General features: G+C 44.7%; 1 protein-coding gene across 1 annotated transcript in view; it reads right to left on the bottom strand.

The window, feature by feature from the left end:
- Window positions 1–27,783, bottom strand: part of AGBL1 (AGBL carboxypeptidase 1) — a 3,520,373-nt gene that overhangs the window by 1,884,974 nt on the left and 1,607,616 nt on the right. The window contains exon 18 of the mRNA XM_069624284.1: window positions 14,750–14,930. Within this exon, the coding sequence (XP_069480385.1) occupies window positions 14,750–14,930 (181 nt within the window). The remainder of the gene's footprint in view (window positions 1–14,749; window positions 14,931–27,783) is intronic.

Below are 27,783 nucleotides of genomic sequence, written 5' to 3'. Positions count from 1 at the left end.
CATATAGCTGATTGGGTACTTGGCTCTATCTGACAACCAGAAGAAGCTATCAAATATCTACTGCTCAGATGAAAAACAGGCTGAACATAAACAATTCACATAAAGTACAATAACAACAAAACAATCAATCATTTTATAAAACAGATCCAAGTTGCAAAGAATTTGATAGAAAGATGTAAATAATCCTGGCTAGAGCAAACGAGAAATAACGTTCACTCCCAAACCGGCAAAAACATGTTAATATTGTATGTACATGAAGCAACAGGCATGTTGCAATAGTGTGCCTATAAAAGCACTACAGAAAAATTGGCACAAAGTTGCCCTACTAGGACAAAGCATTGTGTTCCTTTTTCCTTGGAAGCAAGACCATGCAGAGCAACAGAGGTTTGAATTCCGGATCCGTGCTTAGAAACCGAACTGAGGTATGGTATTAGGTGCGTTATAAAAAACAATTAAATAAAAATACATCTTATAACTGTTTCCATATGTTAGCAGCTATGATACATAATAGGTCATTGCATCATGCAATACATTAGAGGAGTTTACTCATTGACAAAAGGCTGAGAATATTTGACGCTTGAAATTGTGTCTAAGGAAATCTGCTATCCACTAAAGTAGAACGCAATATTTCATGGACAGTAAGGCGTATATTAAGGGGCAAATCTCACCCTAACAAAAAAGTCAGTAGAAGCCAAAACACATCAACAAATCATCAAAGACCAAAGAATGAAAAAGCTTAAATGGAATAATTGATGTGGAAATTGATATGGAAGTAAGGAGGTTTCACAATTTCCTGACATACTACGAGTGGACCTCAATAGAGAGCACGGATAAATAACATAAGAGAAATCTGAGATTCAATCATCTTGGACAACATTTGCAAACATGCAAGACTGATTTGGCTGCCTCGTGATGTAATCTTTCTTTGGCCTCCAAAGTTGTCATGGGGTGAGCACGGCAGGAGTACAACATGTACGCAGAGATTTAAGATGTTTCCCTCGACTTAAGGAATCTCCAATTTCAGATGACTTACTATGTACACACATTATTACACCTTTTTGGGCAAACAAAATCGTGTTGGCAACAACTGGGACTTATATGTACTGGCAACATTACAGGACAGTTTCATGTTGTGGAATATTCAATTTACATCTTTTAGAGCCCTGCGAAAAACTGTATCAGTTGAAACACGTGTTGGCTCAAATTCATCACAATGTTCAGAACATAGGTATAAAGATGACTGCACAATTACATGATTAGCACTGGCAATATTATTAGACATACCACGCGATATGTGCATGTTTGATGCAACCTATTTCTAGTATCAGTATTGCACTGCATATACTTCTCCTCACAAACCAGCCAACCTCACAGCAAAGCTCTCTGTAACTGAGATGGATCATGGCTCTCCAGGGCAAAGGCCATTGCTAGACTTCAGACAAATTTGATTCACAAGCACAAGCACAGGAAACATGCCTTCTCTTCTTGCCTGGGACTACTGTCCTCTGACCTTAAATATGAAGATGGGAGGAGAAAAAGCTAACTAGAATTGGTGTTTGCTGCAGTGAGGCAATCTGGTTCCTCCTCTTCCTCCTCCTCCTCCTCCTCCTCCTCCACTTGCACTTCACCTTCCTCAAATAGATGCTGGTGTTGATTGTGGGACTTGTGCTGACAATGGTGTTGGTCATAGGCCTGGGATTGTAGGAGGGAATGATAGTGATGACACTAATGAGAAGCAGGAAGAGGAAGAGGGAATAAAGGGAGAAGAGCATATAGGAGCGGTAGAGGGGAAGTTGAGGATGATCATGCACGGTTGATGGGGTATAGCGTGGCAAAGCCAGTCACACAGGGGTACATAAGAAGAGGCTCTAAGATGGCAAAGGGTGACTGCAGGACCAGGAGAACCTTCCGTAATATAAGGAGAGGGGAGGGATTGGCTTCCATGTGCCATCATCCTTGAGGGAATGTGATCATGTTAATGTGCTTGATGCGGAATGGTTAACAGCAGATCAGTAACCATCTAGTGCATGTTGTGCCAAGTGTCCAACATAAAGGGAGAATTCACTCCCTACTACAGCACCTATATTACTGGAGAGTGACATGTATAATACTGCCCACCCCCTAGTCCCAAAAAAGTAAGGATGTGGAGAAAAAAAACACTCACCAGACAGTTGGGGGCAAATGTCACAATCATAAGAGAAAATATCCCAATGGTCATGGAACCCTGTCTCTGCTGAGACTGCGTGGAACCCACAAACAAAAGGCTCAGGCCTATTCGAGAAAGCATCTCAGTATGTGTGGGTTCTAGAGTCCCAGCCCCAGAAAGCAGGCACAAAGGCAGTATTGCTAGCCTAGTGTGTGGGCAGAGTATTATCTGGGACGATTTGGAGGAGGTGAGACTGGCTACTGGACCTCAGTGTTTAATTTGGAAATACTGACAGTGTTGTTGTGACACTGCATGAAAGTCACTGAAACAGAAGCAATCACTGACAAAATGTGTCACCATGTGCAGAGCATGGGATGTGCATTGTGTACCCCATCCTTAGGGTGAACATTACATCAAATTTATTGGCTGCTGCCACAAAGCCGGAGGAAAGTTCCTGGGGTTTTACCCAGTCTGCCACCACCTTCTTCACATTATCCAAGTTATCTGCACCTGGGTCTCTGGTATACTGCCATCAAAACATTACATGCACAAAATGGCATGCTGCTGGTACGCTAACCCATCCGACCTATCAGCTTCCCCCTGAGAGAGGAAGGTGACCAGGGGTGGACTGGCCCATAGGGAACTCTGGAGATTTCCCAGTAGGCCTCTGCACACTGGGCCTCTTTTCTGTGGTATTTCAGGGTCTGCTGAAAATGTGTTACATGGGGCCACTTTGAACATACTTTCCAGGGCCTCTTTCTGCTCCCAGTCCACCCATGAAGGTGACCCAAAGTGTTCTTACAGCCAGATAACCATTGTTTTGGCTGCTCATCTGCATAACCATTGTAAAGTGAACTTTCTCCCAACCCGCCAAATGCTTTTCTCACCACAAGAACCAGGGCTTCATACAGCTTCTATTACCTTGCGTGCAAAGGTAATATCATTGGGAATTTGACGGCGGGCATCAGCAGTTGCCAATAGCCCCCACCCAAAAAGTATGGCTGATAGTATAGTGACAGCATGATCACCAGTTTGGTATTCAGCGTCCTTACTCGTGGATGGTTGTGATGACTGGGCTGGGGCATAGTTATGGTTCCCTTGCCACTACTACAGATGTGCTTGCTGTTGGGAGAGGTTCACTGCAAGCTCAGCAGACCTCCCACTTCCAGTATGACAGCATGGGCCGGCCCCAGCATGATTCTAAGTGTTCACTGCCTCCAGGGGTTCTGCTGAAGTGCATGGTAGTCCAATTCCTGTGTATGGTGTCACTTCGTATGGCCAGACATAGAGGATGGGCCTGATTGGCCACCGTGTTCACATGAAGCACTGTATTTTGGCACAGAATGTAGGTAGCAATATTCAGCTCTTGGTTCTGAGCAACACATATCCACAAAGATGATATGCACTCTGGGCCGCAGCAGTGGCCATAGGTACCATTGGGTATTGGGCCGAAGCTGCAGGAGAGGAAATATGCCATTCTGCAAGACATACAGATGCTATTGGTTTTGATGACCGCTGGTGGGCACTTCCATGTATTGATGACAATCTACCGCACTGCCACTTTAGGGTATCCATGTAAGTGTCCCAAGAAGAATGTAGACAAAATAAGCACATTGTGGAACATTTGCACTCAGATGACTTGCAGAATTCGTGCTTCCAGAAGCAATTTCAGACTTGCATTGCTCCTTCATCTGCCCCTCTTGCACATCTGCTGGAGGTGGGGCTGGACACATTCCCCATGATCTAGAATATATAAATCCACCTTCTATTAAGAAAATGTGGAGTCAAGTCAATGCCTTGGTCTTCACCACCCTCAACAGATTCATAACAACCATTGGCACCACAGAATGTGTTTCCAAATGAGTGGACGGGTTCAGGGAGGATGCAGTGGGGTGTGCAAGTCCAAGAAACATGCTGTGCTTATAACATTGGCGATTGACAATGGCCCTGCTGCCCCTGACCTATGGCTAAACACATCGACTCCAAACCCTGCGCATTGGGCTCCCCCCCTCCTGAAACGGATTCGCTTGGTGATTCCTCTGCTGGCACTTCAAAAGATCCCTGCAAAACATTAATATTCCGCTCACCTGTTGCAACATGGGAGGCTTGGATCCAGTCCAACTTGTGCCATATTTAGTTGATGGGGATAGTGGGCTTTGCACTGACAGTGGTGATGTGCCAGACACAGTCAATCCAGTGGTGGTATAAGATACAATATGTGACCCATGTCCAGTGCATCACTAATAATTATGGCAGCCCCTGTTCTGTTGTAAACTCTTCCTCATTGGGATGCCTTCATATACCCCTCCCATGTTGAACGGTAGGTTTGAGGAGATGTAATTCTGTGTTCTGACATCGACCATCCTCATAGTGCCTTTTTCAAAACGTGGTAGTGCTATGCTGTGTAATCTCACATTTGGACTTGGAAGTTGTGTTGCTTCAATAATTAAGCCACCCTCGATAAAATTCTTCCTCCATCCAGGAATATGTTGCATTGTGGCATACACCCAGCTGCCCACCACACATGCCGCACGCTACATGATCAGCAATATCCTGCACACATGTTTCACATCATGCTCCTAACACATTTCCACTTACCTCGAAGTGTGCCAATACATTTTGAAGACATTGAAGTATTTTGTCAGTAATTGGAGGATATCAAGGGTTGACTTATGTCTGAGGGTTCTTTCAATCAAGCCACTACAGCACAAGCTCCTACACCATCTCGGCTGACCTTGCAATACCTCACACACCCAGTTGCCTGTCAGCGATATCACTGCCTGATTGATCAAAAAGAACTTGCAAGCATTCCTTTTCCCAACACACTCCAAAGAGTATGGTTGTACCTGAGAGTGTGTTAATACTTTTTAAAGAAATACAATTGCTTGTGGCAACTATTGCACCAAATCAAGTCACAACTCACATATGAGCTGGCATTCAGCCAAGCCATCCCGCACAAAAACCCTCCTCCTTCCAGGCAGCTGGTGTCTTGCTCCAGAAACCCAATCACTCTTCCACCAGTGCCACTGCCTGAGTGGTCCGAAAGCAATTTTACACCAGCACGCCCCAAACATGTTCCTCTTTGCCTAAAAGTGGGGTAATACATCTTAAAGAAATTCCTGGGCTTGTGTCATCTGTTGCTACAAACCATTCCGTTGAAGTTGCAGTAGAGGAAGGGCAGGAGCCCTCATCCTCCAGCCACGGGCAGCTCCAGGAGGAGCATGGCAGCAGTAGCTGCATCGAGACTCACAGCCCCTACGAGACCTTCAGTGTTAAGATCACCTGCAACCATCCTCAATGAGCACGCTGCCCCCACCGGAGTGGTCCCCCTCCCACCAGGCAGCGCCTCTCATCTTGAGCCGCTACTGCCTCCATTCACCTGCAAGGCCTACTGCCCATAAAATGGTGGCATACCTCTGTTAATGTTCTGGTTTACACGTGTTGCTAAGCAACGTCCGCGTGTGTGATTGGTTGTCCTTATCTTCTCGACCCGTAAACCAGAAGGCGAGAGCCGGCCACGATCCCATAAGGCGCAGCGCCTGTCCTTTGCCTGTCTGTGGCTACTAGGGCCAAAGGGGCCAGAAACGCTGCCCATTTCCTGCCAGTTTGAAGAGGCCAATACTCAAGCGATCCCCATCGGTTATCAGCTGGTTTCTCTTATCTGGGATAGCAGGTCTTCATACAGATCATCATCACCTGGTCTCCCTGCCGTCCTGACACTGCGCAATCATCGAGTGAGTACACACCATAAAGTCTATCATGCGGAACTCTCTAAATGACTCATATTGTATTGACTTTGCGCCATGCTCCGAGAATATGTGCACTTTTAGCACACATTAACTAGGTATAACCCTGCTGCATCAGTTTACCTAACACGCATGTTGCGCAGGTTGCTTTTTGCTCCTGCCGTGTCTATTGCTCTCATCTGCCCACCTACGTGTCTGTTATACCCCGCAGCGGAGAATTACTATGGCACAAGTTGCCTGATATACGAAATATCCGCCTATACCTTATTGGCATACGAATCGCTCTGCTTCTCTTGCATAGTCACCTCTGCTAAGTACTAACCCTGCTATCCATAGCCCAGGCCACTATCAGTATTACCTGCACATGTTGAAATAGCATTTCCAGTTTATTGCCAGTTTATGTGTTGACTGCCATTAATGCATTTGCACTAGCCTATTTTAGTACTGCCTGTTTATGTTAGACTAGCCTAATCAGTATTGCCAGCACATGTTGAAATAGCATTTCCAGTTTATTGCCAGTTTATGTGTTGCCAGTTTATGTGTTGACTGCCTACTTATGCTTTTAGACAAGTCTGTTTTTGTACTGCCTGTTTATGTTAGACTAGCCTAATCCCTATTCATTGTTCGTCTAAGACCTTTAGAACTACCCCTGCACGCGATCTGCCCTACCGCTCACTTTCTCAACTTATCATATATGGATTGGTCTAGCCTACTACCCTCTACTGATCGGGACTAGCCCACCGCCCATTTCTGAACGTGACTAGCCCACTGACTACTCTTAATTAAGACTAGCCGACTGCGGACTTTGAATGAGACTAGCCTACTGTATATCACTGGTTGTGCCTTACCCTGACTGGGACCAGCCCAATGCTCATTACTGAACTAGACTAGCCTACTGCTTATTCCTGATTTGAACTAACCCAGGGCCTATTTACTAACTGACCCTTACCCTGATGGGGACCAGACCATTGCTTAGAATACATATCTCAACTACCCTAGGCACTACCTCACTAAGGTGAGCCTGTATAAGTTGCATAAGTTGTTTAGCACCCGTCCCTGGCCTCACACTCTTCCCACGGATTAATAACTACTTAGTCAAGTAGAACTATGCACACCATAAAGAGTCAACTGCCCAATATACGGTTGACACTCCTCTGTGCCCTTACGATAATGGCCTTCACCAACCTCTTACCCTGCACCTTGCAGGAGAGAAACCTGAGACTCTGAGCAAGACTGCCCCGGATCCACAAACCTAAAACCAATAGTATCAGACCCTCCGACTCCCATTTTAGGCATAATACACATGCCACTGCCACACTCCAGTCATACCAACCACTGAAACTTCGCAAAAAACACAGACCCACATCTTTGCTCACTTTCCTTGCAATCACATCAGAACCAACCACTCGAAACAAAACCTCACCCCTCCCCAAGAGCAGAACAGAATGACAGTAATCTCAGGAGCCCTTATCAACGCTAGATCCCTTATGGCGCATACTATTGAAATCACAGACATACTCTCTAGTGACGATCTAGACATTCTGGATGTTACTGAATCCTGGTTACATGACGCAGCAGGTCCAGCCCTCATGTTAGCTATACCAAACAACTATCACATACTCCGGGTTGACAGAACCAATTCCAAAGGTGGTGGCCTTGCTATCATTGCCAAAACCAAATTGTCATTAAGGATAACCACACCCCCCGAAATCAAATCCTATGAACTGCTCGCAGATAAAATCCCTATCTCCAATCATGGTAAACTAACCATCCTTTTAGTTTATAGACCCCCTGGTCCAATAGGGACTTTTGAGGAAGACCTCTCCAGCCTTCTCTCCAACAACATCAAGAACACTTCACAGCTCCTATTGTTAGGAGACTTTAATCTGGGCTTCAATGACCCCGAGGACAAACAGGCCCAGTCCATTGAAACTATCCTGACTGAACACAGCCTGACCCAAAAAGTACTTGCTCCTACTCACATGAAAGGGTGAATACTAGACTGGGTAGCCACTTTGAACTGTTCTACCACTATCACTAAAATAACCCCTCAACATTGCACTGACCACCACCTTATTGGTTTCTCGTCCTCAATAGAGCCCCTAAAACAGAAAAACATTGATATATATCACCACCTCTACAACCAGAAGTAAAAAAGATATCACCACTGAAAAATGACTTCCTCTCCTCCTACCTACCCTCTCTTTAATTACCAATAACACCGACCCAAACGCATTAGTAGAGACCTTTAATAAATCTATAACCAAGGCCCTTGACACTATTGCTCCAGTAAAACTACACAAAAGCAAACAAAAGTCACACCTTAACACCTGGTTCATACCCCAACTAAAAGAATTACGACTTTAAAAAAGCAAACTCCAAGCTACCTGGCGTCATTCCCCTACTAACCAATCTTGCTAAACTGTACAAGAAGAAATAATCCTTACCAAAAGGAATAGCTTCAATGAAAGAATCACTAAGGCCAACTCTAACACTAAGGAGCTTTTCATCATTTTGCGTGAAATGGAAAATCCTATTCCACCCACAGATAACATCCCAAAAGACAAACAATGGTGCACCAGCATCCAAAATGCCTTATCTAACAAAATAGTCACTCTGCAGACTAAAATAGCTAATAATAAAAGCATCTTTGCGCTCCGCTGAGACACACCCACCCATTGCTATCCCTAACAGTGACACACCTTTCAGATTTACCAATATTTCTGTACTGGAAACTGAAAAGGTCATACTATCCCTGAAGCCCTCTAACTGCCAGGGAGACGGTTGCCCATCACAAATAATTAAGGGTGCAGATAGAGATTTAGCACCTTTTATCTCTAAGCTAATCAACGCGTCCTTCAATTCGTACACTGTCCCAATCAACCTCAAACAATCTTGGGTGCTACCACTCCTTAAGAAACAGACCCTAGATCTGGCCATCCCCACTAATTATAGACCCATTACAACGGTCCCATTCTTCCTCAAAATCATAGACAGGGTAACCTACCTCCAAATCCAAACCTACCTTGAGGCCAACCTTCTAGTAGGTTTGCGCCAATCCGGCTTCAGACGACAACACAGGACTGAAACGGCCCTAATTGGTCTAAAGACTCAAATCAACAGGTTGAAGGACAAAGGTAAAACAGCTATGCTACTCCGACTCAACTTATCGGCAGCTTTTGAATTGGTGGATCATGCAGTGTTATGAGAACACCTAGCACCAGCTGAACACTTCTCAAGTGATGCTATAGCCTGGGTACGATCCTTCCTAGCTAACCGTAGAATGAGAGTGTTCTCTCCTTCAGCTTCAGCAGACCCAATCCAAATTACCTGTGGTGTTCCACAAGGTTCATGTGTCTCACCGACAATGTATAACATATTTACCAAGCCACTCTTCGACAAACTTGACAGGCTGGGTGTCAGATATACCAATTATGCTGATGACACCCAGATCCTCATACCCTTATCGGGCAACATCGTCAAAGACACAGCTCTAGTAAATAGGACATACCTCCTCATTCAGACATGGATGGCCTTACATGGTCTCTGCCTGAATGACGACAAAACTGAGATCCTGATACTGGCTTCTGACTACAACCAAAAGAAACTCAGCCCTGATTACGTTGTATTCAATATTGATGGCAACGTAATCAAAGTACTAACTGAGGTAAAAACCCTAGGCTTCTACCTCGACTCTACTCTTACACTAAAAAAACAAGTTAGCTCCATGGCTTCTTCAACAGCTTATACTTGTGAACTGATTAGGGCCTGCAGACCCTTCTTATCCAAAGTCAGCTGCATCATACTTGCCAATGCATTAATAATGTCTAAACTAGACTACTGTAATGTCCTCTATGTAGGCGCTAACAAAAAAATCCTAAACAAAATACAAATATTACAAAATAATGCCTTGAGAGCAGCTCTGAACATACCCCGCAGAGAGCACAAATCTAACTTCAGAAGAGACCATCACTGGTTAAAAATCAGCAACAGGATATTCCTCAAAACGCATCCCTCGATTTCAAATGCCTTAACAAGTTTGCACCTCCCTGTCTTTCTTCCAGACTGACCAGAAAACTCTCCTCTCACCACACTAGATCATCTGACCACATCTGCCTAGAAACTCCAAGATTTAGACCTGCCAAAGCTGGCGGAGGCAGCTTCCCAGTCAAAGCGGCTCTCTTTTGGAATACACGTCCAACTACCCTCAAAGTGGAACAGCCATACTTCAAATTCAGGCGTAATTTACTGAGCTGGCTTTGCACCAAGGACATCTAGAAATCGCTCTGCACCAAGGACATCTATTCACCTGTACTCCTGACATTAGGATACTCCGTGTTCCCATGTGTACTACACTATTGACCCCACTTTTGCACTGTACCTGTACCATTCTACCTGCATTATGCACACATATTGTATGCATTATAATTGTGTTATTCTATGTACCCACATATATGTTGTAACTAAGCTTTAAATATTCTTGTAACTGATTCGCCCACCTAACTGAGGGTTCAGTGCACATTATCAAATAAATAAACAAACAAACACACAAACAAACAAGTGGTGGCTCGTGTGTGAGAACACATTCAATTAGGCCACCAAAGCACACATTTCCTCTTCATCAAGAGGTGTCGGTGTGCATCACTCATTGAAACACCCTGGCACGAATGCCACCGTCCGAGTGATCAGCAAGACCCTTCAATTTAAACAAATCTTCCCCAACACACTCCAAACACGTTTTCCTTCCTGCAAAGTGCGATAATACATTTTAAAGCAACTCAAGTACTAATGCCAGCCATCCCAAAGTAAAATGCTCTACCTGTGAAACAGGAGCAGACATCATTCCACCCTTCTCAGTGACCGCTAAGGCCCTCCAGAAGCACGTTCCCTTTTATAAACAGGTGCATCTGGCTATCAAAAACGTGATTGGCCGATTTGCTTCAATGTTCGCGAATTGTGGCCAATCCCGAATGCCGAAGCAGTTCAGGGTACACCCTAGTTATTTGCACAGGCTTACTTCTGAACCCACCACAATCGTTCTGAATGTGTTATAAATAGCTGGCTTGTGTGAGAGGACCCAATCACTTGAACTACTTCATTCGGGACAATTGGGGAATCTTCTCTGCCAAGCTCAAAACCTAAAAGCATCACTGCCTGCCTTTATTTACGGTGTGTCCTTCTAACAATCCAACTCTTCAGTGATATTAAACTACTTAGAGAACTCTGCTACAAACTTTGTTTTGTCCACTTTTGAGATGCCTCCTTCCTGAGTCGTTCAACTTGGAAATGTAATTCCTATTATTACAGGCTTATAATTTAAGAGCCAATAGTTTGTCCACGTTTTAGTCTTATTACAATTGCTACCATTGTAGTTTGGTCTGATCCACCCTATCAGGGTATACTAGACGTGGTTCCCCGCAACATGAGGTGAACCCTTCCTAGCCTACATACCTTTTCACCATTTTACCTACTCTGCTCGTTGTATCTAAGTCAGACAAAGCTCTATGTAACATGAGGTGAGTTCTCCAGATATTGGATGTAGACTGATACTTGTCTCTACCGTAACCTTTGCACTTATTTGTAACCACATTCTTAAGCTGAATGCGCCTTGATACCCCAGGGTTTTGCGCACTATATACATGTCAAAAAATAAATAAATAAATAATACAAATAAATCAGTATATAACGCTATCAACTCTCACCTCTTTCACAGAAGCTAATAGTTGACTGTTTGAGAGCCGTTTGGCTCATGTTATGTTTCCAGCTCCACCTGCTCAGCCTCCAAAGGCCATCTTGTCGAATCCATCACCCTGCTTAAGGCAGCCTCCAAAGTTATCATTCCCCCCAATCACTTCCTTACTGGTTTACTGACAAAAGATTGTCTGAAATATATCCATTGATATCTAATCGACAGTCATTATTTCGGTGTTTTTTTTTTTTTACGAGCATCTTTTTTCCAGTTAGTTTTGATTGAGCATTTCCTTAATACACAAATACCGATTGCCTCATATCTGCTTGAACAGTGCACAGACATAAAACATAACAGTTTTGCAGATGCTTTGTTTTTTTCTTTCTTTACAAACATCTTTTAACGAAAAAAGTCATTGAAATATGTAGTGGGAGTTGGGAAAGTGCATGTAAGAGGTAGTGGGTTGGGAATCTCTAAAAACAATAGCGAATGGGGCTTGGGGGTGAACCCCCAAAAATAAAAAAATAAATCAATTTCAATGAGTTTTTTCGTTAAAAAATATTTGTTAAAAAAACATTGAAATAACGACTGTCAATGAAATGACATAGAACCATATATGTTATGTTATGTTACGTGGCATTTATATAGCGCCTTATGTATCATTGATGTGACCTCAAAGCGCTGGTAGGGTGAACACACTCGGGAACTGTAACTATAATGTGAATGCTTGTTTTATGTTTTCACACTACAGTGTGCCTTACAAAAAACTGCACATCAAGGTCCCCACACCGCAGAGGAGGTGCCACTGGTTGCAGTGGGCCTGTATGTTCTTATTAGGACCATGGCCTGTAAGTACACAGTGGCTTATCGCAGACGGCCAAGTTAAATCTCTCTGGAATGAGCTGGGTCCGATGTGATCTAATCCATAAATCAGTCGTTCCTTAAGATAAACTATTTGGGCAGCTTTATCCTGTGCTGCCTTAGTCCCCTGACGGGTCTAATTACGTATTTAGCTCTTTTTGTAGATCGCCAGCCTTGGACACCAATCACACTCCACAAAGTCAACCATTCTAGGACAAGCTCTCAAAGAGCCGCACACGCCTCTGTAAGGGTTTTCAGTGCAACCGGGATACAAAGTGACTTCCAACATAATACGCTTAATATACAGTAGACAAAATGCACAATCTCTATGCTGTATGTTCTGAATACATCCTATGTGATCCTTACTGCAAATGTGTACATGCGTGTGGCCCTGTCTGCATGGGTTAAGCTGTGTGCAAGTGAATCATGAGCCTTCTTTTCTGAGTACATTTGCCAATTTGACTTAATAGGGATATAATTGCAATATCCGATGATAAAATGGATGATCACCAGGCAATTATCATTAGTCACTGCTGTACATCAGTGAATTCATAACGCGTTAATAGAGTTACCATCTACGCGCATCAGCAAGATGCGCTTTTTGAAAGAAAAAATACATATTTACCAGTGTAAACACATTCATTGCCTGGCAAATGCATATTTCTAATTACACCAGGGTATATCAACATCGTATAAGTGACTCTTAAACGGAGAACGACTGACTAATACACGCACTTTGATTCCGCGAAGCAGGCCTAGTTTTTTGCATAATTGCACACAGAAATCGCCTCTGTGCTATATATCAAGCAGGCTGCTACTTTGATATGCAGTACATTGAACAAGCATCAAGGTTGACAGTACTCTACATATTCAGAAGAAATAAATTAATGCATTAAAACATATATACCTCAACCTAATGTATGATTTACCTTATGTAACTAACGTCTGAAACTCATGTAAACTTGTCTGTAACCGATGCAAGCAACATCTGATAGCTGATGCAAGCAACATCTGAAAGCTTCCCTATCTTGGCAGCTAATGATGAAAACACTGAGCTCCTTATTCTTGGTTCACCACAAAAACTTACCAAACTCGACCCTGCGTTCAAGTCCTTCATCATCGATGGGAATATTATCCCAACCGCCAAGGACACAAAAACCCTAGGGATCTACATTGACTCGACCCTATCCCTGACCAGACAAACTAACTCAGTCTCTTCCGCAGCGACATATACCTGCAAGCTTATTACAGCCTGTCGCCCTTTCCTCTCCTCAACCAATTGTCTCACCCTGGCTAGGACTCTTGTATTATCCAAGATCGATTACTGAAATGCACTGTACCTAGGCACCAATTGCTGCAACCTAAACAAGTTACAAATTGTCCAAAACAATGCGATTAGAGCTGCCCTCAACATTCCCAGGCGCCAACACATATCCGACACCAGACGCAATATTCGCTGGCTCTCAGTCCCACACCGTATCTCCCTGAAACCCTGGCTCTTACCCACAAATGCCTTCATGACCAAGCTCCCTGCTATCTGGCCAACCGATTTGCCCTCCACAACTCCATTAGAGCCAGCAGAATGGCTAATTTAAACTGCCTTGAGGTTCCACGTTTCAATCTCCAAAGATCAGGTGGAATTAGCTTCCCTATCTTGGCAGCTAAACTCTGGAACACGCTTCCTAATGAGCTTAGAGCAGAACCCTCATTCCCGAGATTCTAACACCTTACGAAAACCTGGCTAGCCGCCCAGGACATTTAGCTCTGGGTTCTCTGCTTAATATGTAACTGTATATACAATCTGCTTGTCGTATCATTGCTATTATTATACCTGTACATTCTGTATTATACTTGTAAACTTTGTAATTATGGTTCTGTCTGTTTTTCTTATGTTGTAACTAAGTGATGCGCCCGGTTGCCCCTGGGCCTGGTGCGCTATACAAATAAAATAAATACAAAATACAAATATCTGTAGCTTATTACCCATGCAAGCTAATTTTGCAATGTCTGTAACCTACTTACCTTTGCAAGAAACCACTGTAACCAACCCTCTTAAGCAAAAAGTACCAAGATATCTCTGGGTTATGTGCACTATACAATTGACAAATAAATAAATATATGTGCAGATAAAGATGGGGAAATTGCATGACATTGCAGACTGTGCCTATACCATGGTTGCACACCTGAATGCATACTCACTAATGCCACTTGATTTAAGACGAGCAATCACACACATATGAGGTTCAACAATTGAAGCGGCCTGTTGCACAATCAAGCCGAAAGCTGCACCATAGAGTAACCACTCACTTGCCGTTAATCACCCCGTCCGGATTAAGCATTGGGATGATCTTAAAAATGAAGCTCTCTCTTAGAATTTCAGCTGCAGGGTCGCTGCTCAGGAGGAACTCCAGAGTGCCCTTCATTACCCAGCTGGCATTGCTCTCCCCGGGATGGACACGAGCAGTGAGCACCAGGTATGGACGATTACCTGGTGAGATAAATAGAAACAAATTAATGAATTACATTGTATTGTTAATGAAAGTACATGTTCAGTGTTTCATTTGTAAACAAAATAAATAAGTGACATGGGTCAAATATTTTCTAACACAAACATAACACGACAGGATGGGCAGCTCCCCTCCCACTGTTGCCATCACCCACGACTGCTCCCCATGCCAGTCAACATGTATGGGGTTAAAACTGCAACTCCCACCAGCTTATTGTGGTTGACGGAGGTACTGACTACGGCATAAGCGTGATTTACAATTGCCAATCAACATGCACATAATATAACATGCTCTCTGTGTCGTTTAAGTGTGTCTTTAAACACAGCCATCATTTACATTTTGCTCTGATTCCATAGGTGCTTACTATGTGACAGGCAGGTAAAATAATAAAGTTGACAAAACACATCATAATCAAACTGTGTCTTAGACAATAAGTGTTGAGGCTTAGAAATAAGTGCAAGGGCTAAGCCCTGGCAAACGCCCCCTCCCCCCCACAAATTAAGCATTGTACACGACGTTAGGCAGGTGGGTTAGCTACAACATGCAGTTGCTAACCAGCGGAGTGTGTGTTTTTTAAAGACTGTTGCTGAAATTTAAAATGAGCACAAACAATTCTGTTCCATGTATAGTTGCTTTGGCGCGCAGAACTGTAATCATTTTCAGCTGCACTTTCAGACTGCAGTAAAGGGGAAGATGGGGCCTTGTGAAGGATTGGGAAGGATACGATAGCCATGTATGCATACTGCAAATCCACACTAACAACTGGACAGTACTGACACCTTCCTTACTTTAATGTGCACATTGCAGTGCTTGTGAAAGCGTCTGTGTTAATAGTGCATAAAAGTGAGTTTCTCTAACACAACACTTCCCCATTCTTGCAGTCATTCATGTAACCTTAATGAAGGATTTGCCGGCTGGTAATCCATAAACCTGACGTCAAAGGGCTTGGGGTAATCCAGCAAAGCAGGCAAGGCCTTCTTAAGAGACCATTCATGCTATTAGCACCCTAGGCAAAATTCTGGGAGGATAGCCATGTTTCAAGGGAAATTGGCCTCGTGCTCGCTGTACCAGGATTTCCTTAAAAAAAAAAAACGACAAACTAAGACGCCCACAACTCAGCATAGGAAGGAGAGATTGCCCTAAACCCCTACACTGTTTCCACAGTGGCCTTATAGTTGGGATGATGGTGGAAGAGATTGGTGGTGGTGGTGGATGGCAGCACGGCAGGTATGCACTTTGGGAATGAGGGCTAAGGTGATACGGCAGTGTGTGGTCGAGAGCGGGGGGGGGGGGAAGTATTCGTAGTAGATGGGGGACTATTGGGGAGGAAAAGATAGCCGCGACTGAAAGTCAGCTTGGAACGTTGAATACAGCCAGTATTCCAGTGGCCTGACAGGTTGGCACCTCTCCTGCAGGATATAATTGAGCAAATACCTAAATATTTTGGAAGCATTTATATGAGTATAAACAATAAATGGAGCTCAACCACCAACACCTGAGATGATGCTGGGTCCGCGCAACACTTCATTCTTTCGAACAGGTATTGCACTGTGTAGACAGGAATGTACTTCTGCGCATACGTTTAGCGAGTAGCCATTTTCATCTTGATACTGGTGGCCCTTTGCCTTAGGGCTCCTCATTCAGATCCAGCATTCGCGGACGGACGTTCAGGCACCAGCCTGGAAATCCAATTGACTTATGAATTATCTACCTAACGGCCACTAAGACTCAACCTTCATTCTCAAAATCAAGACCTATGACTACCACACTTGCCTTGAGAAGGAATCTTCAGGTTCGAAACACGTGTCGGTTGACCACTCTTTACACTATGGGCCTCATTACGACTTTGGCGATAGCCATGCCGGTAATAACGGCAAGGCTGCTGCCGGAGTCGTGAAATTATCGGCACCCCAGCAATGAGCAGTTATCGGGGCATTCCAACCCCGCTGGACCCGGTAATTGCCCATTCCCGGGTGCTGGTAATTGTTATTCCCCATCCCCATTTCAGCCCAATAGGGCACAATGGGAATGGGGAGGACAGTAGCGCCAGCACCGTTAATAATGGTTTCGGTGCTACCGTCATGTCCTGTGAGCGGGTGCCGTAGTGCTCGCCAGGTCAGACCTGGCGGGCTGACAGGCACCCGCTTGCAGAACTCGTAGTATGGTGGTACGGTAGCAACGGTGCAGGTAGGTTTACCAGCACTGTTGTTACCATACCGCCATACTTGTGAGCCATACTTGTAATGATCCCAACGCTATATTAATGTTTAATATTATTATATTTATTTAAAATTTAAATGTATGATATGATTGGTTATTTATTGATGATTGGTTATTTATAACACGCTTGAGACCCAGATGTTTCTAAGCGCGGACCAGGGGATCAAACCTGTGTTGCTCCGTGTTGTCTTGCTTCCAAGGAGAGCATGTTGACCCTGAGCTATCCTCCCGAGACAACATGTATTTTATGTGTTATAGTTCACACTGAACTTTTCACATATAAATACAATAACAACTTTGGCTAATGGAAACATATTACAAACAGGGTTAAGAAGAAAACACTTTAGCAGCAACTCACCCTTACATAAAAAACCTTCCAATTTATCCTCACCTGCAGACATAGTAAAACGGACACAATTATATGACAATTCATTGGGATAACTTATACTGAATGATAATGATGGACTTCCCCTTCATTAGTCGAAAAACATTCCTACCGGAACACTAGGACCTCTTTTATAAAATATATATCACCCACGACCATTTAAAAGATTTATCCGTAAAAATGCATTGCCCTACCCAGCCAGGTTGTGCCACCTTAAAATCCTTTAAAAGGTGTGAGAAATGTGTCTGGGGTATCGTGGTCAATTTGGGGCAATTAACCAACAAGTGTTGTACAGACTTATCCCTTTTACAGAATCTACAACATCTTAAATTACGACATACTCCGCCTTGAGCACCCAAAGTTTCATTACTGGGGGACAGGTTCAAGCGAAGGGATAAACACTGGCTAGGCCAGTATTACCCCGGACATTTCCTCATGTAGTATGGCAATGTATTATAGGGTCTGGGGTCTATCAACAGTCCCGTGAATCAATGGTACTTCCTGACACGATCAATCTTGTCAATCCAGTCAGCCTCCCATACTCTCTTTTTTACTTTCAGGGGATTAGTAAATAGGTTCTCAATCGAGCAGTCAACAGCACTTAATATTTCCAGACACTGGCCATTCTGTGAGACCGACCGGAGACATAGGGGGTCATTACGAGTTTGGAGGAGCCATGGTGCTGCCTCCAAACCCGGGTCTGGGTCCGGTGTCTCTGAATGGGGACTTACCAGGTCATTCCAACCTTGGACGACCAGGTAAGTCCCCATTCAGAAAACCATTCCCCATTCTCATTTGAGCCCCCATAGGGCTCAATGGGAATGGGGAAGGAGCTAATAACGTCCCGCAAATTGCGGGCCCGTTATTAGCTCCATGGTCCCTTAACGGGTTCCGCTAAGAACGGCTGGTCAGACCAGATGTTCCTGGTGGGACTCGCTAAGAGACATCAGAATGTGGTGGTAGGGGGTTAACGGCACCGGCATCCTTACCAGTGCCGTTAACCCCCATACTCGGAATGAGGCCCATAGACTCAAGCCCACACTTAAACATCCCCAAAGTCAATCCCGCTTTCGCCAAATGGATCTTTAATAGGAAGTTTACATTGTTCCATTTTACCAGTGCTTCCAACGACACCAGACCCAGTTTGTACCTTAAAACTGGTACAGGGACACTCGCTGGCAACTTTAACACTTTCCTCCCAAATGCCCCCTGCAGCTTAGACCATTCGCCTCTGAGGGCAAAACATTTAGTTGCAGCACCATATGTCACTGCTGGGACCACCTTTTTACAAGAGAACTCTCGTACGGGAATTATCGAGAAGTACCCAAATGTCTTATTAAGGCAAACTGCCTGGGTGGCCAGTGCTGTGATCTTTTGTTTTCTTTCGGGAATATTGAGAAACCCAAATACACACATAGTCCACTTTCTATACGGGTGTCCCACCAAAGGTCAACTTTAATTGTCCTCCTGCCATTGCAGTACACATTTGTAGAAAAAAAAATCGATTTGGGATCACTTATCATTAAACTATTCTTTTAGTGTATGACTCCAAAGCATTCAGCTGACGCTGCAACCCTATTGGCGTGTGGTCCATTGGAATCAGGTTGTCAGCATACAGTAAACAATTGATCAATCTGGCATTTCATTTTGGGGCAAAAAAAGGTGGTGTCCCGGAAGGCTTCAACCAAATCAGACAAAAAAAGGAGGAATAATATTGGGGCCATTGCGCGACCTTGCTTCAATCCTCTTGCCGAATTAATTGAAAGAGATAGTCTAATCTCTCTGTCCAAGCAAACTCGCATACTGATGTCCATATCTAGAGCTATCAGGATCACCTGTAGAGCAGGAGGACAATGTCATCCGCCGTGCCGATTGGCGGCTACTTCCGCATTGGTGGCTTCATCGCGGACGAGTGCATTGCTAGTTCCGGCACGTTTCTTTCCATACGTGCGGTGTAGGTCTAGTGGTTCACCAAAATGGTGGCCGCCGGGAAGTATTTGTTCGTTCCACTCCCGGCGACCGTTGTGTTGCAACCCCTCAGTTTAAGCTTTCGCTCACCTTTGGGTAAGATGCTAGTTTTCCTCCCTCGGTTTACACTCTGCCACTCTCTCCTATATCGAATTTACTCCTCTGATGTTTCTGTACCTCTTCCTCTCATCCTCTCTCCTAACCTATTCCTCTACTGTTCTTTCTTGCTCTGCCCGGTGCTGCCGCCACTTGGACTCTCTTTCCTCCTGTTGCTATGTTTGTTGCATCCTGCCTCAGCCTCGGCGGGATCCTTCAGCTAGGAGCCGGGTTTTGTTCCCATTTCCGGCTCCACATCCCGTAGCTGGTTTATTCCTCACCTCATTGGAACGTTGTTGCTGCAAAAGGGTTTTTTCTGCCGTTCCGTCTTTTTCCCTTTTTCTCTGTCTGACCGCGGGAACGGGGCCACAGGACTGCTGGTTTATTAGCGGTCACTGTGGCTTCCTCTCGCGGCAGGCACACACCACAAAAGAAAGAAAAAGACTACCTGACACGTTGGCACCTCAGCCCCGAAGATTTGGAGATCAACTACTCAGGTGAGGAGAGTGGGGAGGAAGAAGGGCTAGAAGCTACAAATCAGGACAGACAATCCCATTAATCCAGTTTTGCCCAAAAGACGATTCTCGGGACAGTATCGAAAGCCATAGAGAAATCTATGAAGGCAGCATTAAGCGGTTTGTTGTTTTTTATCGCCCATTCTTTAACAGTTCCAGCACAAAAATATTCAGATCGGGCCCTAATCCCTGACAAAACCCTTTTTGGCAGATATCTATTCTTCCATTCTCGCTTGCCCAGTCACGAAGGTCTCTTAGTACTAGGCCTGTGAAGATCTTGGCTGGACAGTCCAACAGGGAAATCGGCCTATAGTTTGAGGTAGATAAGCGAGAGCACTTTTTAAACATCAGGAAGACAATTGCTGTTAGCCAAGATGCTGGCACGGCTTTCTCCCCGAGTAAAGTTCTAAACATACTACCCAGGACGCCTTCCCAAGTTTCGGGATTGTTTTTAAGAAAGCACATCGCCAGTCATCTTTCCCCAGAGCCATAGATTGTTTGCTCCTATATATTAAATAAAGCAAGTCATCAAAGTCCCAAGCTAACCCCCAGACTGCAGATTTTTTATGTCCCCAATCTGCTCTTGCTCAATATCCCCAGACGATTAGTAAATCTCAGTGAAGTGGGCCCTCCACGTTTCTTTCAATATTGGGTTTATTTGGGACCCCGTTTGAACCTTCTCATTATCTTTAATTAGGTTCCAGGAGTAGCGTGAGTTGTTCATAGCCATAACCTCCAACTATTTACGGGTGTCCCTCAGGGTTATTGGGTGGCAATAATGTCGTAGCCAAGCTTTATAACCCACCTCAGCTGCATCCTACTCTTCCTATCTACTTGGCTGGTCACCTTAAGGGAGTTTTGTTGCTCTCTCTTTTTAAGAAAGATTACCCGATCAAATGTATGCCTATGTATCATTTTATCTGGTTTTCTTTTTGGCAACCGATTATAAATCTGCTCCCAAATTGCTTGCACATCCTTTCCATCCATCCCTTCCTCCAAGTGTCTGTTGAATTCCCCAGAGGCCAGAATACTGTTAAAAGCCATCATTGTGTACTCATTGCATCTTATTGTGTTACCCCACACAGTCACCTGTAGCTCAAAGGCGTAACCTCCTGTGTTCTGCTTACTAGAGGGGACTGTCCATGAAATCCTGAGTAGCAGATGGTCTCTTGCCGGATTTTCCGACAGCGACTCAAACTCTGGATAGATGTCCGCCGAAACATAACATAATCTAGGATTTTACTTTGAGCACCCCTCATCCAAGTGTGGTGAGGCACTTCATCACCCTTAATACTCCCATTGAGCATTGATAACCGTCAGTCCTCCCTGAGTTCCCCCAGACCCGCCCTCCACCCTGACTTATCTTTTTGGGCCGAGAGATACTTTTACCCACTGGCCAGTCCAAACACCTACTGTTCAGGTCTCCACATATAATGATCGAATTTAGGGCTTTACCAACCCAGCTAAACAGAATCTCTTCAACTTAATCCCAAAAAATCCTGTTGGATAATTTTTACATTGTTCCAGTAAATATTTATTAACAGGGTGTCGGTTCTAACCGGGAAGCATTCTTTGTTCCAAACAAATTTGGTTCCCTCGACATAAGGATTTGGATTGGCCAACCACTCTACTTCCACCCAGATCTTCTTAGATACACCTGTCAACAGTCCCTCCGCGGGACAGCCCCTGACACCTCTAGTAGCAGGTGTAAGGACGACAAAGTACCCATTAATAATGGGTGCCTCCGACAACCAGCAATCTTGGAGTGAGAATAAATCATAATTTAAGAGGTCCACATTGTCGGGCTGAAACAAGTGTGAAAATCAACTACAATTCCAAGATGTCAAGCAACCTGTGTACAAACATCACATGTGGGACCCTCTTCATACAGAGCTGCTTGGCCTCGCATTTAAAGTGGCCGCCACCCAAGACTAGTCTTACTGGGTGATTTAAACCATCCACCCGCACTGTGAATTCTCTCCCGAATTGACCAATCCCGTTTTTATCGTCAATTTCACTTTTTCCACTATGGGGCAAAGTTCATTAACCCTTGCTGCTGCTGGCGCACCCCCACTCCTAATTGGTAGTTTGGAAAGATCATAGCCCAAGGCTCTAATCGTGTCCGCTTTGGCCAGCACCTGATTGAGCACTCTGCTGGAAACGAAATGGAGGATCACCTTGTCCATTTTAAAATGGTTTGAGAATTCCTCCCGGGTAAATCAGCTAAGGCTTGTGATTTCTACAGTATAGCCAATACTGTGGAGCGATTTAGGAAAACCTACGCCTGATCCATGGGTCGTTTATGCAGGACCATTTTATTAGACAACTCCCTCCTGGTAATTTCCACTATCTCGTACAGGTCCCCCCTTACCACTAATATATGTTCCTTAAGGGTCATAAATGGACCCGCCCTGGGATTTAAGTCCCTGACCTGGGCTTTACACAGGCTCCCTGTTTCTATTTAATCTTCCCTCGATCCTTGGGAACTAGGCAATCTGATGGGATCCCCACAAATTGCGCCACAAATTGCACCACAAATTGCGCCTGGCCAGCCCTTTCGAAAACCTTGGGAGGGGCCCATGTCTGCCGTTTCCTCTTCATGATTTCCCACTCTCTCTTATTGTCCGGATCACACCCTGTATCAAAGGAGTTAACATGGGGGCAACCACCCTCTCCTCACTGCGGTTGCCCTCCCTCCTCTCTTGTGGTGCAGTAATTTGGGCTCCTTGCCCCAAATGAATAGCTCAAACTTATCCGGCATTAAGACCACACTCTGTTGGTCAGGCTCAATCTCATTTAACCAATCTGAAGAGTAGCTGGGGACACCTCGTAGGAAGGGAGTAACCCTTCTCTGCCTTCTTTAGTTCACTCACTCTCCTCATGGTGTCTAATTAACACACCCTCCTCATAACAACTAGAAGTATTAGCAACTTCCTCCACCACAGAGGAAGGCGTAGAAAAGACACACAAGGCAACGATACCAAACGCTGATGTTTGCTGTGGATCTGCCTCCCCTGAATTAAGGGTAAGCAGGCCTCTAAATGCCTTACATAGACTTCAATGTTAGTTATTGCCGTCGTCATGGAAGTAAGCACTTTTTTTTGGTTTGCCGTAAATACACCCGTAAATAGTTGGAGGTTATGGCTAAGACCCTCTGTGAGTTATTCATTACAGACAGATCGAGTTCTAATCCCCTGGCACCCGATCGCAGGTTGAGCATCATATCTCTCTGTTCCAGTTCCAGTGGTTGCGTATCGTGCTGTACACTCTTATTCAAGGGCTGGTTGCAGGACTTTCCAAATGCCAGTGACCCTCGTCAGGCACCTGGATGGGACCTTGCTGTTCCTTTGGATTTCTACCCAATGGCGGTCTGGCCACGAAATGCCATCTCACCTTGTGGGTGGCCACCCCTTCTGACCTGGGCAACTTAAGTACCTCCACCCTCGCTGACAACCCTTCAGAAAAAGTAAAAATGCAGCATTCTGCGTTACCCACAAAGTGAAGGGTAGGATGTCTGGGCCCCCTGGTGGAGCCTCCACAGGGGGAGATAACTCAACAGGATTACCCTCCTGAACCCGATTGTTATTCGCAGGAGCACCCAACTTGCTTCCCCCCAAATCCTCTATAACATTATGGTTACCCCTGTCTGTTTTTGTCCTATCTCCCCTCGGGCAAGAGCCTTTTGGCGGAAGGAAGTATAAGTATTAGCGTTTGCTACCCCCCTCTCTAGATGTGCCTGTTTATTCTTTCTCATGTAGGTCTCTCATCACATGAGCCAGAGGGGAAACATTTTGGGTGTTTCTATCAGAGAGGTCAGGTCCCCCTAGACCCTCCACCATATTAGAACCTAGACCATGCCCCTCCCTTGGGGAGGGTTCAGCCTTATTGACCTATCACACCCCTATGCAACCACAACCTGCTCTCCCACTACGGCCAGGTTCTGCACTGTCTGCCCCATACCCAGACCCCCCTGCTCCCTCATGTCTAAGGGCAGGTCATTAACCTGCATCTGCAGGACGACCCTGGGGGGTATCAGGGTGGAAGCACATGGCAAGTTCAAAGACTCATCCCCAATACCGGAACGAGGGAGGTAGGCTTTCCTCAAAAAGGCTTCCTTAGGGGCTTGTTGTGAGTGGACCAGCATTTTCGGGGCATGAACTTGTGCCACCGTTATTAGGGATCCTTTTTCCCCCAAAGATGGTAACTTCCGACTACTGGCCATTTTGGCTGTCTTATCCACCATAGGCTCCTCAAAAGTAAGTTTTCTTCTCAGGCCAGATGCCATATCAAGTAATCAAACCTATGAGGTGCTCCTAGATGTCAAAGAGGTCTAAGCCAAAGGGCAACAGACGGGACAGGTCCACCAACACAGTAGCCTATTGCTAGCTGGCTTTCCAGAAGTTACCAGTTTTTTTTTCCAGCTGATCAGGGGTGTTCAGTCTCAGGCAGATCAAAATTAATAAATGCTATGCTAAAATCAAAGTTAATAAATAGTATGCTATAAACACCATCAGGATATCTAAAAAGCAGATGTCTAAAGAAACATTAAAAAAACAAAACAGCACCAGTAAAAGGCAGTAAGACAAATAAAATGCATTAACATGCAAAATTATCCCCTTGAAATGTCAAACTTGGATTAAGGCCTGGATCAATCAAGTTTTTTAAGGGTGAAGTTTCTCAAGATTTCTCAGGGTTTTAGTGGCAAATTTTCAAAAAGTATCTAGAGCAGAAAAGGTATGGAAGCATAGTTCAAGGGCATATGCCCACAGTCACCGCTCCAACCAGCACAAAGAAAACAGTAGTACCGTCGGGTGGAAGGATACTAGTCTCGTGTCTCATGTGCACACAAAACGGTAAGTGCTCAATGTCCACCAAGCTTACCGCCGCCACACCTGGCGCTTCTGCAATACACAACGAAATAAGCCGCCCAACCTATTTCCTCCTCTCCACCTCCTGAAAATTGACGAGGCGGTTCAAAGGATTTATCTGCAGTCGCTGCTCTACCAAACCGTATAACACCGGAGGAGGCGTGTTAGGGGGTACACTTAGAGTGGTTGCTGGCAGAGGAAAAGGGGTTATCCCAGAAATACCAGTCAGATAGCACAGCAAGTAGAGCGCTCACTTTGACATCCACGCAGAGCCTGCCCACGCAGGTTCTAACCCCGGCAGGGCCAAACTCAGCCTTTCATCCTTCGGAGATCGATAAATGAGCACCACACACAGTGGTTAATAAGCAGCTCTCAGATGCCTGAGGGTTCGTAACGTTTTATAAAAATACAAATTATAAATACAAAAATATATCCAAAAGAGGGCTTTTCCCCCTCACTTTCGCTCCGGGTTAAGTGACCGCTTAGAGGTACTGATTATAGTTTATATGTTACGTTACCCGCAGTGGATGACAAGGCAAAGGGCTCGCACATATGGTAGGGATAAGGCATGCTGTTTTCTCAGGAACAAAACAGGGATAACATTTGCACTGACAATTCCTCACCTCACTTGCGCTGCTGGCAAATGCACGTAACGGGAGCGGAGAGATTGCGAACAGCAGGCATATTAGATCTAACATCGCACTGGAGCACAACCCGCATGGACTGCACAAACTGCCATCTCCCTCTCCAACTCTGCTCTGCTCAGTGGTAAGAGAGGGATTTTATTGTTGAGCTCCTCCTCAAGCAAATGACAAAGAAGAAACACTCAGGCTGCTCCAGACTGCAAAGGCTGCCAACTCCCTCTCCAACTCCTACTATTACATATTTAATTAAACAAGGGTGTGGGAGGCCCTCTACTGAGCTGGGTCAAATAGCCTGTTCTATGGAATTTCTCCCACTTAGGAGTGTCTACGACCATGTTTTAGCTCACTGCACCCTTCACAGAGGAGAAATAACCATTTGCATATGTTTCATTTCTTGTGCCAATTTCCCTCAATCTGAGAGACCCCTTCGCTGGATTTCTGGGATTATTTGCTTTATCCTCCTGAGTGAGTGGGGCTTTTTATCACTCACTTATGTGTTTTGCTCTAAGATTGGCTCCCTGTTTTTACGGAAATGCCCTGTTGGTAGGAGCAAACAACAAATGTATAAAATCTTACCAGATTATACAAAATAATGCAGTCAGGATCATTAAGCGCATACACGGCACACGACCACATCAGCATTTCCAGGAGAGAATTGCATTGGCTTACAATAGAGAATAGAATTCATTTTAAAGCCCTTACCGTTGCACATTGCTGTATTTATGGAAAAGTTCCTGGGTACTTGAAATCAAAAATCCATACTCGCTCTCTTAGATCGGCTGACCAAAACAAATTTGTAGTAGTAAAGCATAATCGGAAGCTAGGTTTAGGCAAATCCTTCCCGACAGTTACTGCTGGTCTTTGGAACAATTTGCCTATCAACATAAGAAAAGAAGTGAACTACTTAAACTTTCGGAAGCACGAGAAGCCTCATATATTTAGTTAATTGATCCACTTTATTCATCCAGCCGCTTTCCTCGTTCTGTCCCATGTATCATGATTTTATCTCGTGTGTTCATGTTTCTGCGCCCGAGACTCACGAGTTACCGGTGCAATATAAATTAAATAGAAATAGAAAATAGATGTTTCCCTATGGTTCATTTTGGGGCTGGAGGTCCAGTAGCGGTAGGGAAGACACAGAGTTAAGTATTGAGGTGACTGTCATGGCAGCCTGGTTTGTGCTATTTTCGGTCACGATCCAACTATTTTCAGAATGGCCAGTGGTGTCAAGGGGGAGTTCTTTTGTGTAGTTGGGGTGCTGACATGGTAGTTGGTGGTTCTGCGGTGACTGTGTTGGCGGTGTACTGCAGTGTCAAGGCTGGTGCACTAAGGTGACATTGGCAGGGACAGGGAGGGTCCAGGGTAGGTGGTGTGTACTGCAGGTGCAGCTGTATCTGCTGCGGTGCAGTTTGTCAGGGACTAGGGGTCCTGGGAGTGTGGTGGTGTACTGCAGATGCAGCTGTTGGTGGGCTTTGGTGCAGTTTGGCAGGAACTTGGGGTCTTGTGGTGTTGTGGTTCAAGACGTATAGTTGGTGTTGGTGTAGTTGTTCAAGGCGTATAGTTTGAGGTTGACCGTATTTCCGGTTAATGTTCAGGTGTGTGTGCTTTTCTCTGTGAGGGCAGCATGGACTGACGTCAGGGTGTGTACTTGTTGTTGCTCTCTGTTGAGTTAGGTTAGTGCCCGGGGGTGGCAGCCCTGGTGCCCTGGGGTGCAGACCATGGCAGAAGGTTGTTGGTGCACGGAGGGTTTTGATGGTTAGTGTAACGTACTTTTGTGGAACGCTGGGGCGTGGCAGGCTCTAGGTTTCAAGGGGCAACTTGAAACAGGTGGAGTGCATGGTTTTGCACGTTCTGCACTCCTGGCAAAGTTACCCTTAACATGTGTCTGTTAGAACCATGATCATGCTTCTATTCAATATGTGTTTTTTTTTATTTTATTTTTTATTGTGATATTAGTCGCAAGGCAACCTTGCACACGATTTTAAAATGAGCATCTATGAATGACGAATGATGAACGGATATATGCAAATAAGTGTTTACTTTTACATAACAAAAGACAATTCTATACATATCTTACATATGTTCACAAAGATACTTTAGTGAGTTAAAATATACTTAAACGTTTAGTTACTAGTAAA

The sequence above is a fragment of the Ambystoma mexicanum genome, chromosome 11, assembly GCF_040938575.1.
Source record: "Ambystoma mexicanum isolate Mex_15411 chromosome 11, UKY_AmexF1_1, whole genome shotgun sequence".
In the NCBI taxonomy this organism is placed as follows: Eukaryota; Metazoa; Chordata; class Amphibia; order Caudata; family Ambystomatidae; genus Ambystoma; species Ambystoma mexicanum.
This window is presented reverse-complemented; position numbering and strand designations above follow the sequence as displayed.